General features: G+C 39.0%; 1 protein-coding gene across 14 annotated transcripts in view; it reads left to right on the forward strand.

The window, feature by feature from the left end:
* The window catches only part of UNC79 (unc-79 homolog, NALCN channel complex subunit), a 107378-nt gene that overhangs the window by 33206 nt on the left and 55574 nt on the right, over positions 1 to 18598 (forward strand). For all 14 annotated transcript variants that reach the window (XM_042047455.1, XM_042047456.1, XM_042047466.1 and 11 more), the window contains 12 exons: positions 598 to 738; positions 2058 to 2279; positions 2917 to 3144; positions 4534 to 4675; positions 5078 to 5157; positions 5239 to 5387; positions 6451 to 6608; positions 6943 to 7124; positions 8406 to 8607; positions 10220 to 10399; positions 11450 to 11515; positions 15366 to 15652. In XM_042047455.1, coding sequence (XP_041903389.1) covers positions 598 to 738; positions 2058 to 2279; positions 2917 to 3144; positions 4534 to 4675; positions 5078 to 5157; positions 5239 to 5387; positions 6451 to 6608; positions 6943 to 7124; positions 8406 to 8607; positions 10220 to 10399; positions 11450 to 11515; positions 15366 to 15652 — 2037 coding nt within the window. The remainder of the gene's footprint in view (positions 1 to 597; positions 739 to 2057; positions 2280 to 2916; positions 3145 to 4533; positions 4676 to 5077; positions 5158 to 5238; positions 5388 to 6450; positions 6609 to 6942; positions 7125 to 8405; positions 8608 to 10219; positions 10400 to 11449; positions 11516 to 15365; positions 15653 to 18598) is intronic.

The following is an 18598-nucleotide window of genomic DNA, read 5'->3' on the forward strand; positions in this document are numbered from 1 at the left end:
AAAGACCAATTTACCTGACTGTAATTTCAATTTTTAGGTATACAGAGTTTTCAAGTAAAGCATGATTTTTTTAGATTTTTCTTGAATTAATAACACTTAATGACAAGTACAAATGAGCTTATATTTGTCTGAGTGTTGGTGGCGTAGTAGATTGTGAATATTCTCTAAGTGATGTGCAATTAACAATCCTGTCACTATGTTGACACCTGTAGGCTACTATTCTGACCAGGTTCTTAGAGTGAAAAAAGGAATTCAGTTTTAAGTAATAATAAATAAGTAGTTATTCATTCAAGTATTGGTAATACTTCTGCTTTACAGAAATATTTTTGTGGAATAACCTCACATCCCTGGGTGTTTGTGCATGAAACTGATCTCAAGGTGCACCAAGTGGATGCCAACAAATATTTTGAAAGAACCTGTTTTATTTTGCCCTGATTCTAACAGAAATCTGTGCTTGCACCTCACCTCACTGAATTCCAAAATTAAATTCACAGAGCTTGCTGAACTGAGGATCATGTTATAAAAATGCATATAAAGTAGCTAGTGTTTGTGATCCAACTTGAAACTCATGCTTTCTTATTTGTTGTATTTCCTCAGGTGTTGTCTGAACTAGACATTGTTGTTCCTCTTCAGTTACTAATCAGCATGTTTTCTGATGGAGTTAATTCTGTAAAAGAATTGGCAAATCAGAGAAAATCAAGAGTCAGTGAACTGGCGGGAAATCTTGCAGCTCGGAGGGTAACTGTTACTTATCCTGCTTATTTTTTTTGCTTGTAACAGTCTTCCTAATAGAGTCCACGTGAAGAATTAAAAATCATCTTTCAATATGGCAGTGTTTGATTGGAAACACTATAAATTTTGAAAATGAGAGAAAATTGGCATGACTTCAGTTAATATCGCTCTATCATATAAAAGTGTAAAGATAATACAGGTAGGAACTTGGTATATTTTCCAACCTTTTTTATTCTTTGCACCTTTTATTAATAACCATCAGCAACAAGTTGTTGTGGACAACTGGTCATCCAGAATGACCTTTTGTATTCTGGTATGAATTTGGTGGGCCTGGGTAAGTTTTGAAAGGGTGAGAGAGCAGAATTTATTTCTGGTTCCCTGTATTTTTTGTCCCACACAAAAGAGATGAAGAATTTGATCTAAAGTTGTCTATCAAAAGCTTATGGTCTGGAAGAAAACATGTACAAATCTGTAGGCACTACATATACTTGGTCTGATGTGACTTAACTTCTCAGTAGTTTGGATGAAGTGCTTGAAGGACACCAGAACAAGGTTGTTTGAAAGCCCCGATTGTTTAGATTTAAGGAACTACAGCATCTAGGCAGTTGATGATTCCTTGCATGTGGTGTACCAGTCTTCTGATGTAGCTCTGCAGAGAGCACTGCCACACCTAGCCCATGATCACTTCTAAACTAAGCAGAAAAAATGGACAAACTTACTGTCTGGTCTTTCAGACTGTAGCTGGCCTGAAAACAGACCTTGTGTGTCATCTAAGTGTGTATCTCCCTGCAATGCCTAGATGTTCTCAGGGTGTTTTAGATGGCCTGCTGTGGTGTGGGCATAGATCAGTGCACACATACACAGCTTATTGCCATTTTGACTAGTGCATTTCCAGCTACCTGTATCCTTGGTAGAGCCTTAGTGAGCAAAGCTCTCTTGAGATGGGCTCCTTTATTAGCCTGCTGCTATTAAAATCAGTGTCCATGGATTATGGAGCAGATCTTTGTAACCTGATGGCTGCTTTACTGCTTGCACCAATTTTCAGTTTGGTTTATGATGTTGAAATTCTCCTTAGTAGGAATAACATAATAGATGTCAGCTGCTTAGCTTGAGAGAATGTACACATCTGGGCAGAATATTGTTCCTGTACTTCTATCATATCTTATTCAGTGGCGTTAAGGGACACCTGTGTATTTTGCAAAAGAGCTACAGAAGGGAATGGCAAGGCTGCCAGAGTTCTTGCTATTTTTGGCATTTTCGTATAGAATGAGATTGCTTAAATGTCTAACAGTCATTTGTACATGTTGATGTTTTTATGTTTTCAGGTAAGCGTTGCTTCTGACCCTGGGCGCAGAGTTCAGCACAACATGCTCAGTCCTTTCCCAAGCCCCTTCCAGAGCCCATTTCGGAGCCCAATACGTAGTCCTTTCCACAGCCCTTTCAAGAATTTTGGACACCCTAGTGGAAAAACTATTGATTTTGAGTGTGAAGATGAAGAAATGAATCTTAATTGCTTCATTCTGATGTTTGATCTAATTCTGAAGCAGGTACTTGCAGAAGAAGAATATCCACATGGCAGGAACACTGAAGTTCTGTAGTCACTTTCGGCTCTCCTGTATTGATTCTCTTTCTGCTAAGGGCCTGGCATTGATTCTTTTGATCCTATATTGATTCTCTATCTGCTAAGGGCCTGGCATGAAGTGTAAGGCATTTAAATCCCAGTACAGCTGTCATCTGTCTTTATAGAAATTATAGATTTGTGTTCAATGAAGTTATATACTTCCACATTCAGGTTAGATACTAACCTCACACTAGTGAAAGGAATTTTTCATTGGAGATTTGTTTATTTTTACAGACTAGAGGCAGGGACATGTTGATAAGCTTAGGTTAGTTAGGTTAATTTTTGGATAGTTAGGTTTGTACATTGTGAATCCAAGGATAAGTGTTTTGGATTACAGTCTCCAGGTAAAATTAATGGATTCTGTGCTTGAAATTGTCTATTTACTCTAGCTGTTTGGGCTTGAGCATCAACACCCTTGACAAGTTAAATTCTGAGCTACAGTTTATCTCAAATTCTTTCCAGTACTGTAATATAAAAGTAGTAGAAATGTAGGAAGAAGCAGAAAGTCAGTGCTGTGCCTTTTAAATGAATAATAAATCCTTAATCTTTTCACTTTCTTTCAGATGGAACTCCAGGATGATGGTGTCACTTTGGGCTTAGAGAACAGCATCTCAAAAGATATAATAGCCATCATAAACAATGTGTTCCAGGCACCCTGGGGTGGTTCTCACACCTGTCAGAAAGATGAAAAAGCTGTTGAATGTGGTCTGTGCCAGTCCAGCATTCTGTGTTACCAGCTGGGTTTTGAGCTGCTGGAACAGCTTGCTCCAAAGGAAGAAATCAGGCTTGTGGTAAGCAGAGCAGGAAAGGATCTGTATTATTGGTGTGCTAAAAAACTCCTTCACTATTCTCATTCCATTGTGCTCAAGGGAGCAAAGCTGCACTGACTTTTGGCATGAAGGATTCAGGAGTTTAAAGCAAAATGCCATTGAACTCTAAAATTTCCTAAGTTCAAATTGATTCAAAGAACCCAGGGAAGATGGCAATATTCATCCACTATGAACTCTTCCCCCATGAACATTGACGTGCTATTTCACTTTGGAAGTGCATCACTCCAATCATACTGTGTCTCGAATAAAATATGAAATGTTAATACTTAGCTTTTGTTAAAAGCAAAGAGTGGATGCTTTAAAATTATTAATGATTTTGAATGAATCAGTTGTCAAGTGAGCAAGCCTTAGTTGGAGCTTGACCATTTAAAATGCTGAGTGCTGTGGGAAAACTGAATGTACTTCAGGTTGAGTATCCAACTTTATCAGATACAGATACTCTCAAGTTGCTAGTCACCATTAAAGTCCTCTGTAGCTTTGCAGAAGAATTGGAGTATTTCCTGTGGTGGTGGTGGTGTGGTGAATTTATTTTGAGCTGTATGTCTATTATACATAACTTTTCTGTCTGATAGTTGAGAAGAAAGCATCATTCTGTTTATTCTGATGCTCATTTGCTGTGGCATTTAGTAGCAGATTTTTATTAGTTTATTTCTTCAGTGGAGGGAATAATGATGCCTTTTTATGTGTCAAATTTTCAGAATTTAATTTGATGTGTATGCTAGAAGTAGTTATTTTGCATTTGATAGTCAATAACTTGTGCTAGAAAAATCATCTCATGCCCCTCCAGTACAGATTCTCATCTCAACCGAAAAATAGCGAGTAGTGCAGTCTTTTGGGTGCTGGGGCACTCCCAGAATTCACACTGCAATTTACAACATAAATGTCACAATGGGAACCTTTAATGCTGAGCTCCTGGCCACAGGCAGAAGTAACTCCAGCCTGGAGTTTACATTTTTCAATGTAAAAGTAGTTGAGGTATGTCCTGCCCCAAAGCTGGTAACTCAACAGTAGTGCAGGAAACACCCTGCTCCTGTCTGTTACTCCTTTCAGGCAAGGATGACAGACTTGGTGAGGTATTGGCCCTTTGATTGAATCCCCCTCAGCTCTGATATGGATATACAGTTTCTGTTAAATCCATGTCTGGAACACAGTCTTTTTGTCAGTATGCATTTGCTGATGCAAAATATTAGATATGCAGGTTATTTGAGTGCACAAATGTACATGGACCTAAACAAAGTCTGCCTTATTTGAGCTCAGTTTGTCACACCAGTTGTAGCTTAGAGAGCAGGATATGGCCTCATGTATGTAGAGAGCATCAAGAAATGAATTTAACTAATTATATTCTTAAAGGAGCCCACAGATAACCTCGAGGATAGTCTTCTGTATACTAGACCTGAGTTTATTATAGGAACTGAAGGAGAAGAGGAAGACAAATCAGCACCAAAGCATGGAGAAAACCCAGGAAATCACACAGAGACCACAGAAAATGCTGGTAGGTAGAGGCTGAAAAGGTTATTTCAGTAAGGCTATAAAGAAGTGCTTATACTCGTATACAATACAAGTTTCTGGAGCAGTCTTTCAAGTCAAACAGTGCACAGTCACTTTTTTTATCATGCATTTAATTCTTTCAACGTATTAAATAACTAGGCTGTAAATAAGTTGATAGCAAGTGTGACTGTCTCCCAAAAAAATGTTAAAAGAAATCTTGGCTTTTTGAACATATAAAGTAGCAAAAATATTACATGCTAAATTCCATGCTGTGCTAATTTTACTGACTGCATGCTTAATGTGCCTAGAATTAATTTAACTCTCACCACCTTAACATTCTTTAGTTTCATTTTGAATCCACAGATAAAAGAATTTTAACATTGACTGTAACTTACATTTTTAACAGCGATAAAGAATGACACAGAAAGGAAGTTTTGTTATCAGCAACTTCCAGTTACCTTGAAGCTCATATACACTATATTGCAGGTAACATGGATTACTTGTCAGTTTGGTTTGTATTGTTGGTGAAGTGGTGTCACTGTGCTGAGAGAACATCTGTTTACACAGGAAATGTCAAGGTTTGAAGAACCAGACATTCTTTTTAACATGCTGAATTGTTTGAAGATCCTGTGTCTTCATGGTGAATGCCTGTATATAGCAAGAAAAGACCATCCACAATTTCTTGCCTATATTCAAGATCACATGCTGATTTCAAGGTGGGTTTTTATATCACATTTTTTCTTCATACTTAATTGGTTCTCCAGCTATAAGTTTGTTGTTAGTGTCAAAGAATTTGCAAGTTTACAATGGAAAATTGACAAGAGTGGTAGGGATGTCTGGAAAGATCAAGAAACCTGTATAAGAGTTCATTGCACAGGCCAATTAAGATGTAAATGAAATCAAGGTACCCTTCATTGTCCATCATGGCTACCCCATCGTGAACCACCTCTTTTGCAATGAGTCAGAGTCTCTCATATTCAATAATACCATTACCTGAGACTGATGTATCTTCCTGGACTCTACAAAATAAAATAAAGGATGTTGTGGAGGCAGGCATGCAGTTTATAGCATTAATGCCTTAGCATTAAAGCTGAGAGAACAATAGTATTTCACCTTATTTTTATAAGGGAAAGGAATTTTGTTCACTTGGAGTCAGAGTGAATTGGATTGAAATCTATGCATTTTAAGATTCTCTTTGGAGAAAGGGACTTCTGCAGAAAAGTAGCTGAATAAACATCAGCATATGATCTTCTGAAATAGAGTGTGTTTGTCAGCACTTAACAGCTGCTCTATATCAATTTCGCTGAAGATCTTCCAAGACTTGGGGTTTTAGCAGCCTAGAAAATCTGTCCTGAATCTAAATACCAGCAAATTGTGAATATCCAACTTCTTAGTTACTCGTGGATGCACATGATTTGTGGTGCCAAGACACTTCATGTGGCTTATGTGGTGTAGCTGGTCATGCTGAAACTCCTAATTCATAGCATAGATTGTGTTCCATGGCAGTTATCTTGAATTAGGCAAACTCTTTCAAAATCTGAAGTATTTCAAAGTGAGGAATATTTGAGCCTGGATTTTTCAAGAAAAAACCTGCTGTAGTTGAAGATTTGCAAGTAGCTCTGTTTTCCTACTCTGTTTTTACTACAGTCCACTCGACAGTATTCACATAAATGCCCAGGATGGCTCATAAATATTTTCATGAAAAGTTCTTTACATTTAGAAGAAAGGATATCAAGGGAGTGTCTTTATAAGCAGGCTTGCTCTCTTTTGTCTTGCCAGCTTGTGGGGAGTTGTGAAGTCTGAGTTCTCTCAGCTTTCTTCCCTGGCAGTCCCACTTCTTCTTCATGCACTTTCGCTTCCCCATGGAGCTGACATTTTCTGGACAATCATAAACAGCAATTTCAACAGTAAAGACTGGAAGATGAGATTTGAAGCAGGTGGGCCTGAGAAATGTACTCTATTTTCTCTTTGTTTCTTCTCTGAAGAGGTAGAGCTTTCTCTGCTATAACTGAGGAGACCTATAATAGATGATGATCATTTTGCTGCTTTGGAGATAGTTTGGTGCAAAACTATGGCACACAGTGCAGTAAAATAGAGGAGAAGGTGAGACATTTTGGAAAATAAAAATCAAAATTACAACTCCTTCCAGCTATCTTTTTGTTGTTACTTTCTCAGCTTTGTATATTTCTAGGAAATTTATATTAATCAGTACATAAACCATTGCCTAAATGAATATGCCTCTTTTCTTGTCTGGGTGCATGACTACTACAGTGGAGAAAGTGGCTGTGTTGTGCAGATTTTTGGATATTCACTCTGTGACAAAAAACCACCTACTGAAGTACTCTTTGGCTCATGCATTCTGCTGTTTCCTGACTGCTGTGGAAGATGTCAACCCAGCAGTGGCTACAAGAGCTGGCCTATTACTTGACACCATAAAGAGGCCAGCTTTACAGGTGGGTGAGTTACATGGGAAAAAATACATTCCAATGGGAAACGGGCTTTTCACCTGGAGTTCAGATGAAAAGCATCACAGTCACTGCTAATACCTCTTTAGGCAGGCATTATTGGTCTTGGTGCTTGACATATGCCCAGAATAGCCAAGGGAAATGATGCTGCCCTACTGCCAACTTAGAGTAATGGAACTGTTTACGTTGGAAAAAATAATTCTTAGGATCGAGTCCAACCATAAATACTTTGATGACTGCAGAGGATTACTATTGTGTTTGAGCTGCTGTTGTAGAAAACTGTAATTTTTTTTATTATTTGAAAGTAATCTGATATTTTTCAATTAAAAAAAATGCAATTCTAAGTTTTATGACACCCTGCTGAGCTCACTGTGAGAAAATATGTTTGAGCAAAACCAAACATGGTCTTGATCTTTACAAGATTTACTTAGGCATGTATCTTCAAGCATGTGAGAGAGGCTGCCAGTCAGGATTCACATGATTAAGTCTAAGCAGATATGGAAGCGAGAAAAGCAAGATAAAAAAAAAAAAAAATCTCATAGAACAATTCAGTTCTAGTTCTCTGGAGAATAGAATGAGTGTGTCAAGAGTTCGGGGTTACTGCCTACGAAAAGCTGTTAATATTTGCTAGATTAATTCCATTTGGTACCTTTTCAAAATAGTTTCCAGAGACCTTGAGTTCAGTGACACAGTTACTGAACTTGGGTTTAATGAGACCAGTATACTGCACTTTTATATTTAATGTGTGGGCTTTCTTCTCAACCTTAAGTTTTAACACTACAGACAAAATTCTGGTGCAAATAATGTGCAGAAGAATTTTGAGGCAAAGTGCCTCTGATACACTTCACAGTGTAATCTTTCTTCCTCTGTTTAGGCTTGGTGATTCATTCTTTTTGTAATTACAGGCTTGATTCAGTTACCTAAATGTAAGGTTTTTCTCAGACGGGGAGTGTGAGTGAAGTACTTTAATATTGTGTGCCAAATATGCGGTAGGACAGAACTTTGCTGGTACCTTTGTATTGCTCAAAATCTTAGAAAATTCTACATTCAAAATATGATGCTTATTTATCTCTTTATTTACCTTAATTTCCACTGATATCAGTAGCATTAGTTCTGATTTAAAGGACTTGGTAGAAAAAAGGAGCTAAACCTTGATCCTGTACTAACTGACAGGAGGAGTTACAAGCTTTGACCTCCCTTTGCTTTAAAAAAATCCTTAAAAGATCTCATATCTCAGTTATGTGTTATTTTTTTTGTTTCCCTCTATAGGGTCTCTGCCTCTGCCTTGATTTCCAGTTTGACACAGTTGTCAAGGATAGGCCCACAATTCTTAGTAAGCTTTTGCTACTTCATTTTCTAAAAGCAGATATCCCAGCTTTGAGCTGGGAGTTCTTTGTGAATCGCTTTGAGACCCTGTCTTTGGAGGCGCAGCTTCATCTGGACTGCAACAAAGAGTTCCCTTTCCCAACAAGTAAGCAGAATTGAAATCAATCTGATCACTTTTTGTCATCTTCTGGAATTTTAGCTGCCTGCAAGAGTCTGAGAGAGTTGCAGGTCTCGTGTGTATAAATTCTCTGAAATTAACTAATCTTTCAGGCCAAAATGAAATAAATTGAAGTGAGCATTTTTTACTTCCTGAATACGGGTTAGGCTGTATTCTGTTGTGCCTTTGGGTGCTGTGTTTTGCTCTCATTTGGATGTGTTTGCAGCCTTGGTTGGATTGTGGTCTGGTTCTATGATCGCCTGCAACCCGCATTAACCCACTTGTTCTACTGTAGATATTCTAATACTGTCATGTTTGCTATTCTCCAAGTCCCAGATCGTGCCAACCCTGTCCCGTGGTGGTCTGTACAAAGTCAGCCCTAGGAGCGCTGTTTGACCCTCAAAAAAGCCCTAGTGTATGGGGCACAGCATAAGAGATACATGGACTCTTAGAGCCAGTGCTCAGTTAACTATTATTGCAGTGACAAAAGATTTTAAATGTTTGTCCTGTTCATACTTGGTTTCTTGATGAGAAAACAAATCTCTTTCCTTTCACTAGGGAGGGACTAAAAATTACTTCATGCATAATTATTTAGAATGCTAAATAATTGAAAACTTCCTAACCCAAGTGGTGGCCCATGAGTCAGATCTATTTCCATCAGATTTTCCTGAAGGAGATGGGAACAGCTGTTTGAACAATGTATGTTCCCTCAGCAGTCTAACACTTCCTTCTACTTTTGCATGGAGCCCAGTGCCTAAAAAAGCCCAGGTGGTGCTACTGCTGCACAGGAGAGGGGTGGAACTGCAAAGGTATTTTCTTCCCCATGTGTGAGTAGCTTGACCCAATGCTGGGAACTGCTGCTGTGGTCTGAGGATGGAATCTTGGCAATAGTTTCTAACACCTCTGACTGCAAATGTAGGGCAATATCTTTAAATAGGAATGCTTTAGAGTGATTTAAAATAAGAAGGAGATAATTTTCAGATTTCTTTTTAACCTTTCTCTTTGCCATTTCAAGGACACAGGTGATGCAAAGAATGGGCTCACTGACTTCAGTCACTCAGATGATTAAACTCAAAGGGTTTCAGTGCACTATAGGTATGAGTATGGAAAAGTATTGGTGATCCCATTAAGACATGCAGTGATACTGCTGGTAACACCACTATAACTCAATAATAACACTCACAGGTTTTTTGAGTTCGAATTCAGGATGGTAAGAGTAGGCATAACAGGAGGTTAGTAAGGCAGAACTAGAGGCCGTGGTTGGGTATGAGTGCACTAAATGTGATCCATACTTGTGAGAATTCTGCCCTTTTAAAATATATATACCTTCTCTTAGCCTGAAATTCAGATCTGGGTTTCAAGAATCTGTTTTTGTCAAGTAACAGCATAATTTTTTAACAGAGTTATGCCTTTTGGGGTTTTATGGATTTCAGAATGAGAGCATGTAGATGAGTGCCTTGCAGATGGACCCCTTGGGCCCATATGAAACTTTTCTTGGCTTGAGTGGGACCTGGGGCCCAGTTGCATTTGGCACTTGGCAGCAGTAGGGCCCCCCCATGCTGTGGAATGAATCCTAACTTGGTCCCTTGCATTTGCAAAGCTATCACTGCTGTCCGGACAAATGTGGCCAACCTCAGTGATGCGGCAATGTGGAAGATCAAGAGGGCTCGTTTCGCACGCAACCGTCAGAAGAGCGTGCGCTCCCTGAGGGACAGCGTGAAGGGACCTGCCGAGTCCAAGAGAGCGCTCTCCCTTCCAGAAACCTTAACCACCAAAATTCGTTGAGTATCTATGTTTTTGTGACACACCCGTATCTCCTCCCTTAGGTTCCTATCCCGTTGATGGGTACACATTGGATTTGTCAATATTTATCCAGTTGGGATGGCAAATTTAGGTTTCTGACTGCTTTGGGCATTACTCAGATAGTGACAAGTTAGTGAGTTTGACAAAGAACATAGACATTGTGTCTAGATGTGTCTGTTTAAAATGCCAGAATAAAATGCTCCAAGACTAGTTTGTCTTTTCTAGATCTTAAATTTTGTTTGTGGCTAATATGCAGTAGTTTTGTCTTAAATAGATACAGTGTTTACAGAAAAATTCCTCTATTACTGATTTATTTATTAATTATAATTATTAATCAGTGCATGCAGCATATGTTAGACATCTTAAAAACAACTATTAATGTCTCAAATGAGTTTTTGAATATATTCAGAATTCCGTTGTTAAGCAAACAATGTCCGTGCAACACATCCTTCCTGCTGGCTTCTACAGGAGGACCTAGGTGCTGGAAAGCCATAGGATTGTGTGGAGTGCCATGCAGATACCTTTTCAAGCAGAAATAAAGCTTGGCCCTTCTCATTTAGAGAGTTTTGCAAACACAGATCAGTCCTTATATTCAAATTGGACCTCTCACATTGCTCTTACCCATGCAATAGGAACTGATAAAACTTTCGAACTTGGGTGCTAGTGATCTATTAACTTAAAAAGTAATTTTCTTTCCAACACTGCAATATATATTCTTTCCAAGACCCCCCCCAAATATTTTGGGATTCTTAGGTAATCCTTCATGACCGATTACTGATGCTGCACTGGGACTCCTGTGTGATGACTCTTGTACCAGCAAAATTGAATGATGGAGAAAATTAGAGTTACAGAACATGGTGCACAAAGTCTGTAGGGCACACAAGTGACATGTTCCAAGCAGATACACTCACTGCCTGACAGCAGTGCATGAGTAAATGAACATAAATGTGCTAACACCGAATATATGCTAAGTGTAAGATGTCAGTGCTGCCTTATTAAACAGAGTTGCTCTTGTTTTCTCTTAAAGCTGTGAGCTTGACCAGACATGAGCAGTCTGCACCAGCTCTTGGAGGAACACCAGAGCAAACACCAGGTGGGTTTGACAAGGGAGGTGTGTTTTGATGGAACAGGAAAAGGAAGGCTCTAACTCTGACTTTCTTGCTGATCGTGAGATAAACTTACATGAGATGGAAGTTGTCTAAATGGCAGAGTGAATCACATCTCAGCATGGTTCCAAAAAGTGTAGATTGAAGCTTTGCTCTCAATCTGTACTGAAAGCTGCCTCCAGTTGTACATAAGACTTTGGAGTTGGGAAGAGGTTATTCAGTCAGTCAGCTGTGCCAGCAGTGCCTCACCCTCCTGTGTTTCATTGCCCACAAGTAAATATTTGCTAGACTTGCCCCATGGGTCACCTGTTTTGAGTCTGATCTTTGTCCTTCAGGTTTTAAAGACTGCAGACAGAATACTTTTGCCTGTTCGTACTGTATATTACACGTCTCCTCTGCATGCTTATAGATGTCTCAAGTCCCTTATTTTGTATTTACTGACATTTTGTGAAGATGTTGCCCTTCTGTCAGGTGTCTGTAGAATAGGCAGCACAGCAGGGTCCAAGTAATCTCTCAATAATTGTGGCTACTGACAGTTATTGCTCTGAGTGCTGTGTAGACTGATGATTTGGAAGTGAAGAGATGTCAGATTCAGATCTTTTCATGTTCCATCTTTAAGACTTGGAATACTTCCAACAGATGCAAATTCATAATCAAAACATATCAACTTATTTGATGATCAGCTGGAAGGAAGATACCTTGTTACTGTGGGAGCTGACTAAGCTGTGAAATGAAATAGGGGAGTTTCTGAGTTAGCAGGATATAGCCTGCTGTGCTAGCCCAGTGAGAGCTGGAAATCAACCAGTTCCTTACAGAACATATGTGTGGGTTGTCACAGGCTCACAGAGGGAACAAGTGATGTAATGATGCAATAAACAGGTATGTCAGTGGATGATTGTTCTTCATTTAATGGCTCTAACCACCTGCTATATACTGGGCTTAAAGGAATTTTTTTGCATAAGAAGTGTCAGTCTCACAGTAGGCATTGTTAGACATTGTGGTTTTATTAGCTGTATTTTGGTATTTCTACACTTTACTTTCCAGGCTCAGGTAGTTCATCACCTAAGGTTAAAACAAAGTTTCCACTAAAAATGTGTATATAAAATGTTTCATGTAGTTAGTAACTACTGATCTCAAGAAAACTCTAATAATATGATTCAGAATACGACAGATGATTTGGGAACTAGAAGACTGATTACTGCCCCTTTTCTCCTACCCAGTATTTATTATTCCTTCCTAAAAGCTTAAGTGTTTGTAAAAAGAAATTTTTGAGTTTTGTTTCAGTTTTTAGCACTGCATTGGGAGTACTGAGCATATCTGATTTGGCTAAGGAGCTGACTGACTCCTAAGCAGAGGATGTACATCTGTAGTAGAAAAACATGCATTTTATACATGGCACTTGAATGAACCAGTTTCATGCTCATCTGTCCTTTCTAGATCTAAAATGGGCATCCTTGCACAGTCCAAATGCAAGCTGAATTCAGTGTGCATTCTGTATGGGTTAAACAGCAGGATCATGTATTTGTTCCTGTATCCTCTGCAGTATCCTGGACAGTCACTGAGAGAGTTTCATTGGTAGGGATCACAGCTGGGATGATGAAGCATGGTGTAATTGTGATCTGATGTTTTATGTTACATTGTGATAAACCTTAGAGTAATTTGAAGGTAAAGGGATCTGAAATAGGGGGCACATGAATAAAGAGATGAATCTTCGGAGGTAAGGCTAGACTGAATTCAGGCATGGAGGCTGTATATTAACTATGTCTGTGAGTTTGGTGATGTGAGAAGATTTTGATGAGGGTTGGGGAGGATATGTGTGTGTATCTAATGTACCTTATATAGGCATATACAAATGCACACAAATTTCAAGGGATAAAAGTTACCTTAGCCACTGTAGAGATAGAGCTGTCTTGGTTTTGCATTCTTAGCTTGGATTTAAACAGCCTCATGTGATAACAGGATACCCTGTATCTTGTGTTGATGAAATGAATGTTTAGTTCAGGCTTCATATAACTTAAGACTCATTCCAGACAGCAGTAGTTTTCCACACTCTGAAGATCTATTGACTAAACTGGATTGTAGAGTTTTTGCAGTTTTAAACAAGTAGTTCTCCATTGCTGGTTTTTTGCAGGTTCCTACATCAGAAATAATAATGGTGTGACTGACATTCCATAAACTTGATCTTTAGTAGAGCTATGACAAACAAATCAGGGTAAAGCTCTGTTTACTCTTTCCTGCTGTATAGTTTTGCATGAGGGTAAAGTATGAGAAATCTTTAATGCATCAGAAAGGGTAGTAATATTTCTGGAAGAGTAAAATGTCAGGAAAAGTCCTGGGAAGTATCTGTTAGCTAGAGTTAGAATTATGAAACACTGTCAAAATTGAACATTTTATCGCTGAGCTTCTAAATTATATTGCTCAGCAAGTGAAAATAAAATGGTTTAATCTTTTCAGATTAATTCCTCTTTGAATTCTATTTGGAGAACCAGGAATTATTTAGAGCCCAATGATCCTTTGACTCATTTCATCTTATCGCCTTCTTTGGTTTATTGAAAATCTCACAACATGTTATAGAGATGAAAATAAATAGGGCTGGATAGAACAGTCAAATATCATCCTTACAAAAATTGTGTCTTTGTGATATAATTCCATGGAAAATTTTAATCTGTGTGTAATATTATATAAGAATATAAGATTATTTCTCAGTTTATGTCCATGAAGCTAAGATTATTTTCTGTGTACATTTTTAATGTGCTTCTGAAAATAGTTTTTGCTTTATTTCTGATCCTAATTATTTCAGAATTCATTGTTTTCTTTTTCCATCTGCAAATCTTGATCCAGCAAAAGCCTGGGTAGAGAATTTTAATCGTGAGGGAGATTTTTAAGTAAAAAATCCCAGTGAAAACTGTCTGGAACAAAAAAATATTGTATAACATGGAGTTCGTTATTTCTTCTTACCCAGATAAGACCAGTAAGGGAAAGTTACTCTTAATAGAAGTGGGTCTGAAAATTCCTGCCCCCCACATATTTTAGTTTTCATCTGTCATAGAAATGAAAACCGTCTCCCATGCTTTGCAAAACAGCCAAACAAACCTTTGTTCACCCACCAATAAAAATCCAACATACTTCGAAATTATTTAAAAAAACTTTACAGACATTGCAGTTTTTTCTTGTGAAGAACCTAAGAGAGATGCAGTTGTACCAGCAAAGGAGTGCCTTGTCAGAATAGCATATCACATTGAGAATATGGGTAAATTAGAATATTAAAATAATACTATTTATTTGCAAGTTATTTGTAATAATACAAGTTATTTAAGAGAAATACAGATTCGTGCTAATAGGGGAAGTCTTCATTCTTTGTTTAGTCATTATTTGGTACAGTTTTTCGTATTTCCTACCTTTGCCATTTTGTACATTTTCCATCAATACTGGCAAAGACTGATACCCATTAATGTTTACTGAAGAAAGACTGATAACCATACCAGATGAGAATCTGGTGGCAGTGGGATTTGATCGATGTGGAAGAATAATAGTGTTCAATTCGGCAGAAATGCACTGGGATGGGAAATAAGATGCTCCACTAATTGTGGGAAAGCTGAGAAATGGAGTTGGGTGTACACAGTAGGTGTTCCTGTGCTGTTGGGCCTGAGACAACAGAGGAGCAATGTCCTCAGAAATGCCTGCCTGTCTCCTGCAACTTCACTGTGTGTATTTGGGCAGAAATGGAGCAGTGAACTCTGGAAAAAAATTCTTGTGTATTTTGTACCCTGTTTTTGGATTTACAGAGTTTACACAGTGTTCTCCAGTGTCTGATACCAATGTCTCTTGTACCCATAGGACAACCTTCCCCAGAGAATGATAATACAATAAAAGACCTGCTGCCAGAGGATGCTGGGATTGACCACCAGACTGTCCACCAGCTCATTACAGTGCTCATGAAGTTCATGGCCAAGGATGAGAGCAGCGCAGAGTCGGACATCAGCAGCGCTAAAGCTTTCAACACAGTCAAGCGCCATCTGTACGTCCTGCTTGGCTACGATCAGCAGGAAGGATGCTTCATGATTGCACCCCAAAAAATGCGTGTTTCCACCTGCTTTAATGCCTTTATTGCTGGAATAGCACAAGTAGGTGAAGGCACTTAGTATTTTTTGCTGCTATTTATTATTGCCTGTTGTTGAAATGTTGGTAGCACAACCTTCTTTGTAGCAAAATAATGGTTGAATGAGGTACTCCTATTTAAAACTTCATCTCTTCAGCTGGTCAAAAATTTCTTTCTGCTGGTAGTCTAAAGTTGCTGCATCACTGGCAAAGAGATGATGGTTTTGTTTGCACGGAGGCATGCAAATACTACCACTGTAAGAAAAATTAGAGACTGCTTCTAACCTCTGCCATCTTGCACTAGCCTTTGAATGCCTTACTTTCCCCAGGAGTAGTTCCTCCTTCCTTCTTTGGGAAGACCTGGGACCCATGTATTCTTATTTTGTTTCCCTATATGAATGGTCTGTGAAATCTTCAACACTCTTCACTTTGCAGGAGGCTCATTTTTCTTCCTTACAGTGCACCAGAACTTCCTGTTCTTCCTTTCTTAGGGAGTGGTATTGCCATCATGAACTTTTGCATATATTGATATGATAAGTGACCAAGCACATCCTTGCTTTGTGCCTTCTTTCTCCATCTTGTAAAGAGGACCATAATTTTCCACCTCATGAGGCTCTTCTAAGGCTCAGTTAATTTCCACCGATAGAGTAGTGGGTGATACGGGCCTGAAAAATATTTCTCACTTGCAGAGTATTCCTATTTGCAATGGAGCATCATCATCACTTCAGTGCTTTTTTATCACAGTCTCTCATAAAGGAGTACCTTAGGAGAAGAAGAGGGCTGTGATTCAGATGTCTGCTGTAACCTTCAAACATTTCTCAAAGCTATCCTTGTCTCTTCTGTATCTGCAATTCTTACCAGGATTTTCTGATTCACATGTTGGAATCAGTGATTTTTTTTTAAAGATAAATGTGGTGTTGATAGTTGGATAAATTTTCACAGCTGTGGCAATGTCAGGTATCCATATTTCAGGAAGCAAAATAGATGGTGTTAATGCAAACTGGGTAGCTGGAAATGCATCGTGTTCCATTGTCCCAGAGCCTTATGGCTCTGTGTCAATCACCTTTCATTTGTACAGTTTTAAGCTAAAGAGTGTAAAAGGAGATTCAGATCTGCTACTGTTGTACTGAGAGTCTGGAAGTGGCAGTTCAGATCACAGTGCAGCCTCTTCCGCATTTTTCCATGTGTTTTCCAAGTTTGGAAGCCCAAATTTCAGTGATCTTAATTAGCCTGATTTTCAGAAGTACTCCTTACTGCAATTGTAAATATCAGCCCCTGCCTTTCTCTTTCACCTTTAAAATGTCTTGTGAGAGCTAAATTCACCATTTGTGTTTAAAAGCTTTTTAACTGAATCCTGGTTCCTCTGACATAAAAAGGAGTTTGAGAACTTCAGTAGGCCAGGGTTTTTCTCTGTGCAGCAGACATCAAAACTTTAATTTGTAATTTGGGAGAATTGTTTCCTTATCTGTAGGGCTGGTTTGCGTTTGGAATCACCTTTGCTGCAAGAGAAATGCCATTTGCAATCCGAAGATGTGTTTAGAGAGTGAAAGTTTAGTACTGAGCCCTTCAGAGATATATTTCAGTTACTCTTCCTTCCTTCCCAAGCCATCAATACTTGCTTTCCCCTGCCAGTTCCACAAAGATTGGGATTGTGTTGGCTTGCTGGTTCGTTGATTTTGATTCCAAGCTTGGTTCGAATGGACAGTTCAATAAATAAAAAGTCCAATGTTTGTCAGTATTTTTCACCAGAAAGTCGAAGTGTTTTGGACAGCCCGGGTTTCTCTGCAGTGGCGGTGCTTGCCCGCGCGGTGGCGATGTTGCGCAGCGCGTTGGCCTGGCGCGGGCTCCGCTCCGCCTATTCCGCGGCCTTTATTCCTTTATTCCTTTATTCCTTTATTCCTTTATTCCTCTATCCATTTATTCCTCTATCCATTTATTCCTTTATTCATTTATTCCTTTATTCCATTATTCATTATTTTCCTGCAGCCGCTTGAAAAATGGCTCTGCTCAGTGCCAGGCATGTTTGCGTTACAATATGTGCTCTGTTAGGCAGCGCTCGCTCTGCTTTGTATGGATGAGTTATTCCTAACCATGCTTATCGCTCCCTGAGGGAACCCAGCATTGCAGGGTAGGACCAAATTTGGTGATTATAAACCATATATTCGACTGGCTCACCCTACATGGGTAGATATGGGATTCTTCTATTTAGCTCTACACATGCAACACAAATATTTGAGACAGCTGCACATCAAGCTGGAGAATTTTGCAGGGAAGGACTTCTAGTCAGCTTGTTCAGAAGAGAACTTGAGACATGAGTTTAGTGTTTGTAAATTAGGCTCATCTACTTGTTCTAATAAAAACAAAGCAAAAGAAGTACAGGCTGTCTGTTTAGATGTAGAGAGCTGCTGATAAAATCCACTAAGTCCATTGAAACTGCAGGGGCATGTTGGATTTTGGGGGTTGTGCTGGAGTTGGCTTGGCCTGCTGTCACACCTTCCCAGGTGCCAACCAGTGTAGGGCAGCATCAGACACGAGGGCTTTGTGGAGCCTTCTTATGATCTAGTTTAACTGCTGATTTCAGCGTGTGTGATTTTAAAAATAGCTCATGTTGGAAGACTGATAGGAAGATTATGGAAAATAGCATTGCAGTTTCAATCGAAAACACAGTTGTGCCAGGGTAGTGGGAATATATGGCCTTACTGCACTTTTGAATCACTTCTAGGATTCAAAGCACTAGGACTGGCCCCAAATAGCATGATGTTCTTCAAAGGTCAGGATGGGGGAAAGGCATATGACTAACAGTAATCACAGCAACCTGTCTGCAGCAACACCACTACTTAACATTGATGAGCGTTTTATTTAGAGCAAGATATTTTTCATTTGCTTTATTCTTGGATCCTTTAGGATTTGTGTGCTTAAACTTCCTGCATAACATAGCAGACACTCTTACCTTTGGTAAAGAGGAGAGTGGG

The sequence above is a fragment of the Corvus kubaryi genome, unplaced genomic scaffold (assembly GCF_017639235.1).
Source record: "Corvus kubaryi isolate FWS band 111438036 unplaced genomic scaffold, C.kubaryi_AGA036_p1.0 66, whole genome shotgun sequence".
In the NCBI taxonomy this organism is placed as follows: domain Eukaryota; kingdom Metazoa; phylum Chordata; class Aves; order Passeriformes; family Corvidae; genus Corvus; species Corvus kubaryi.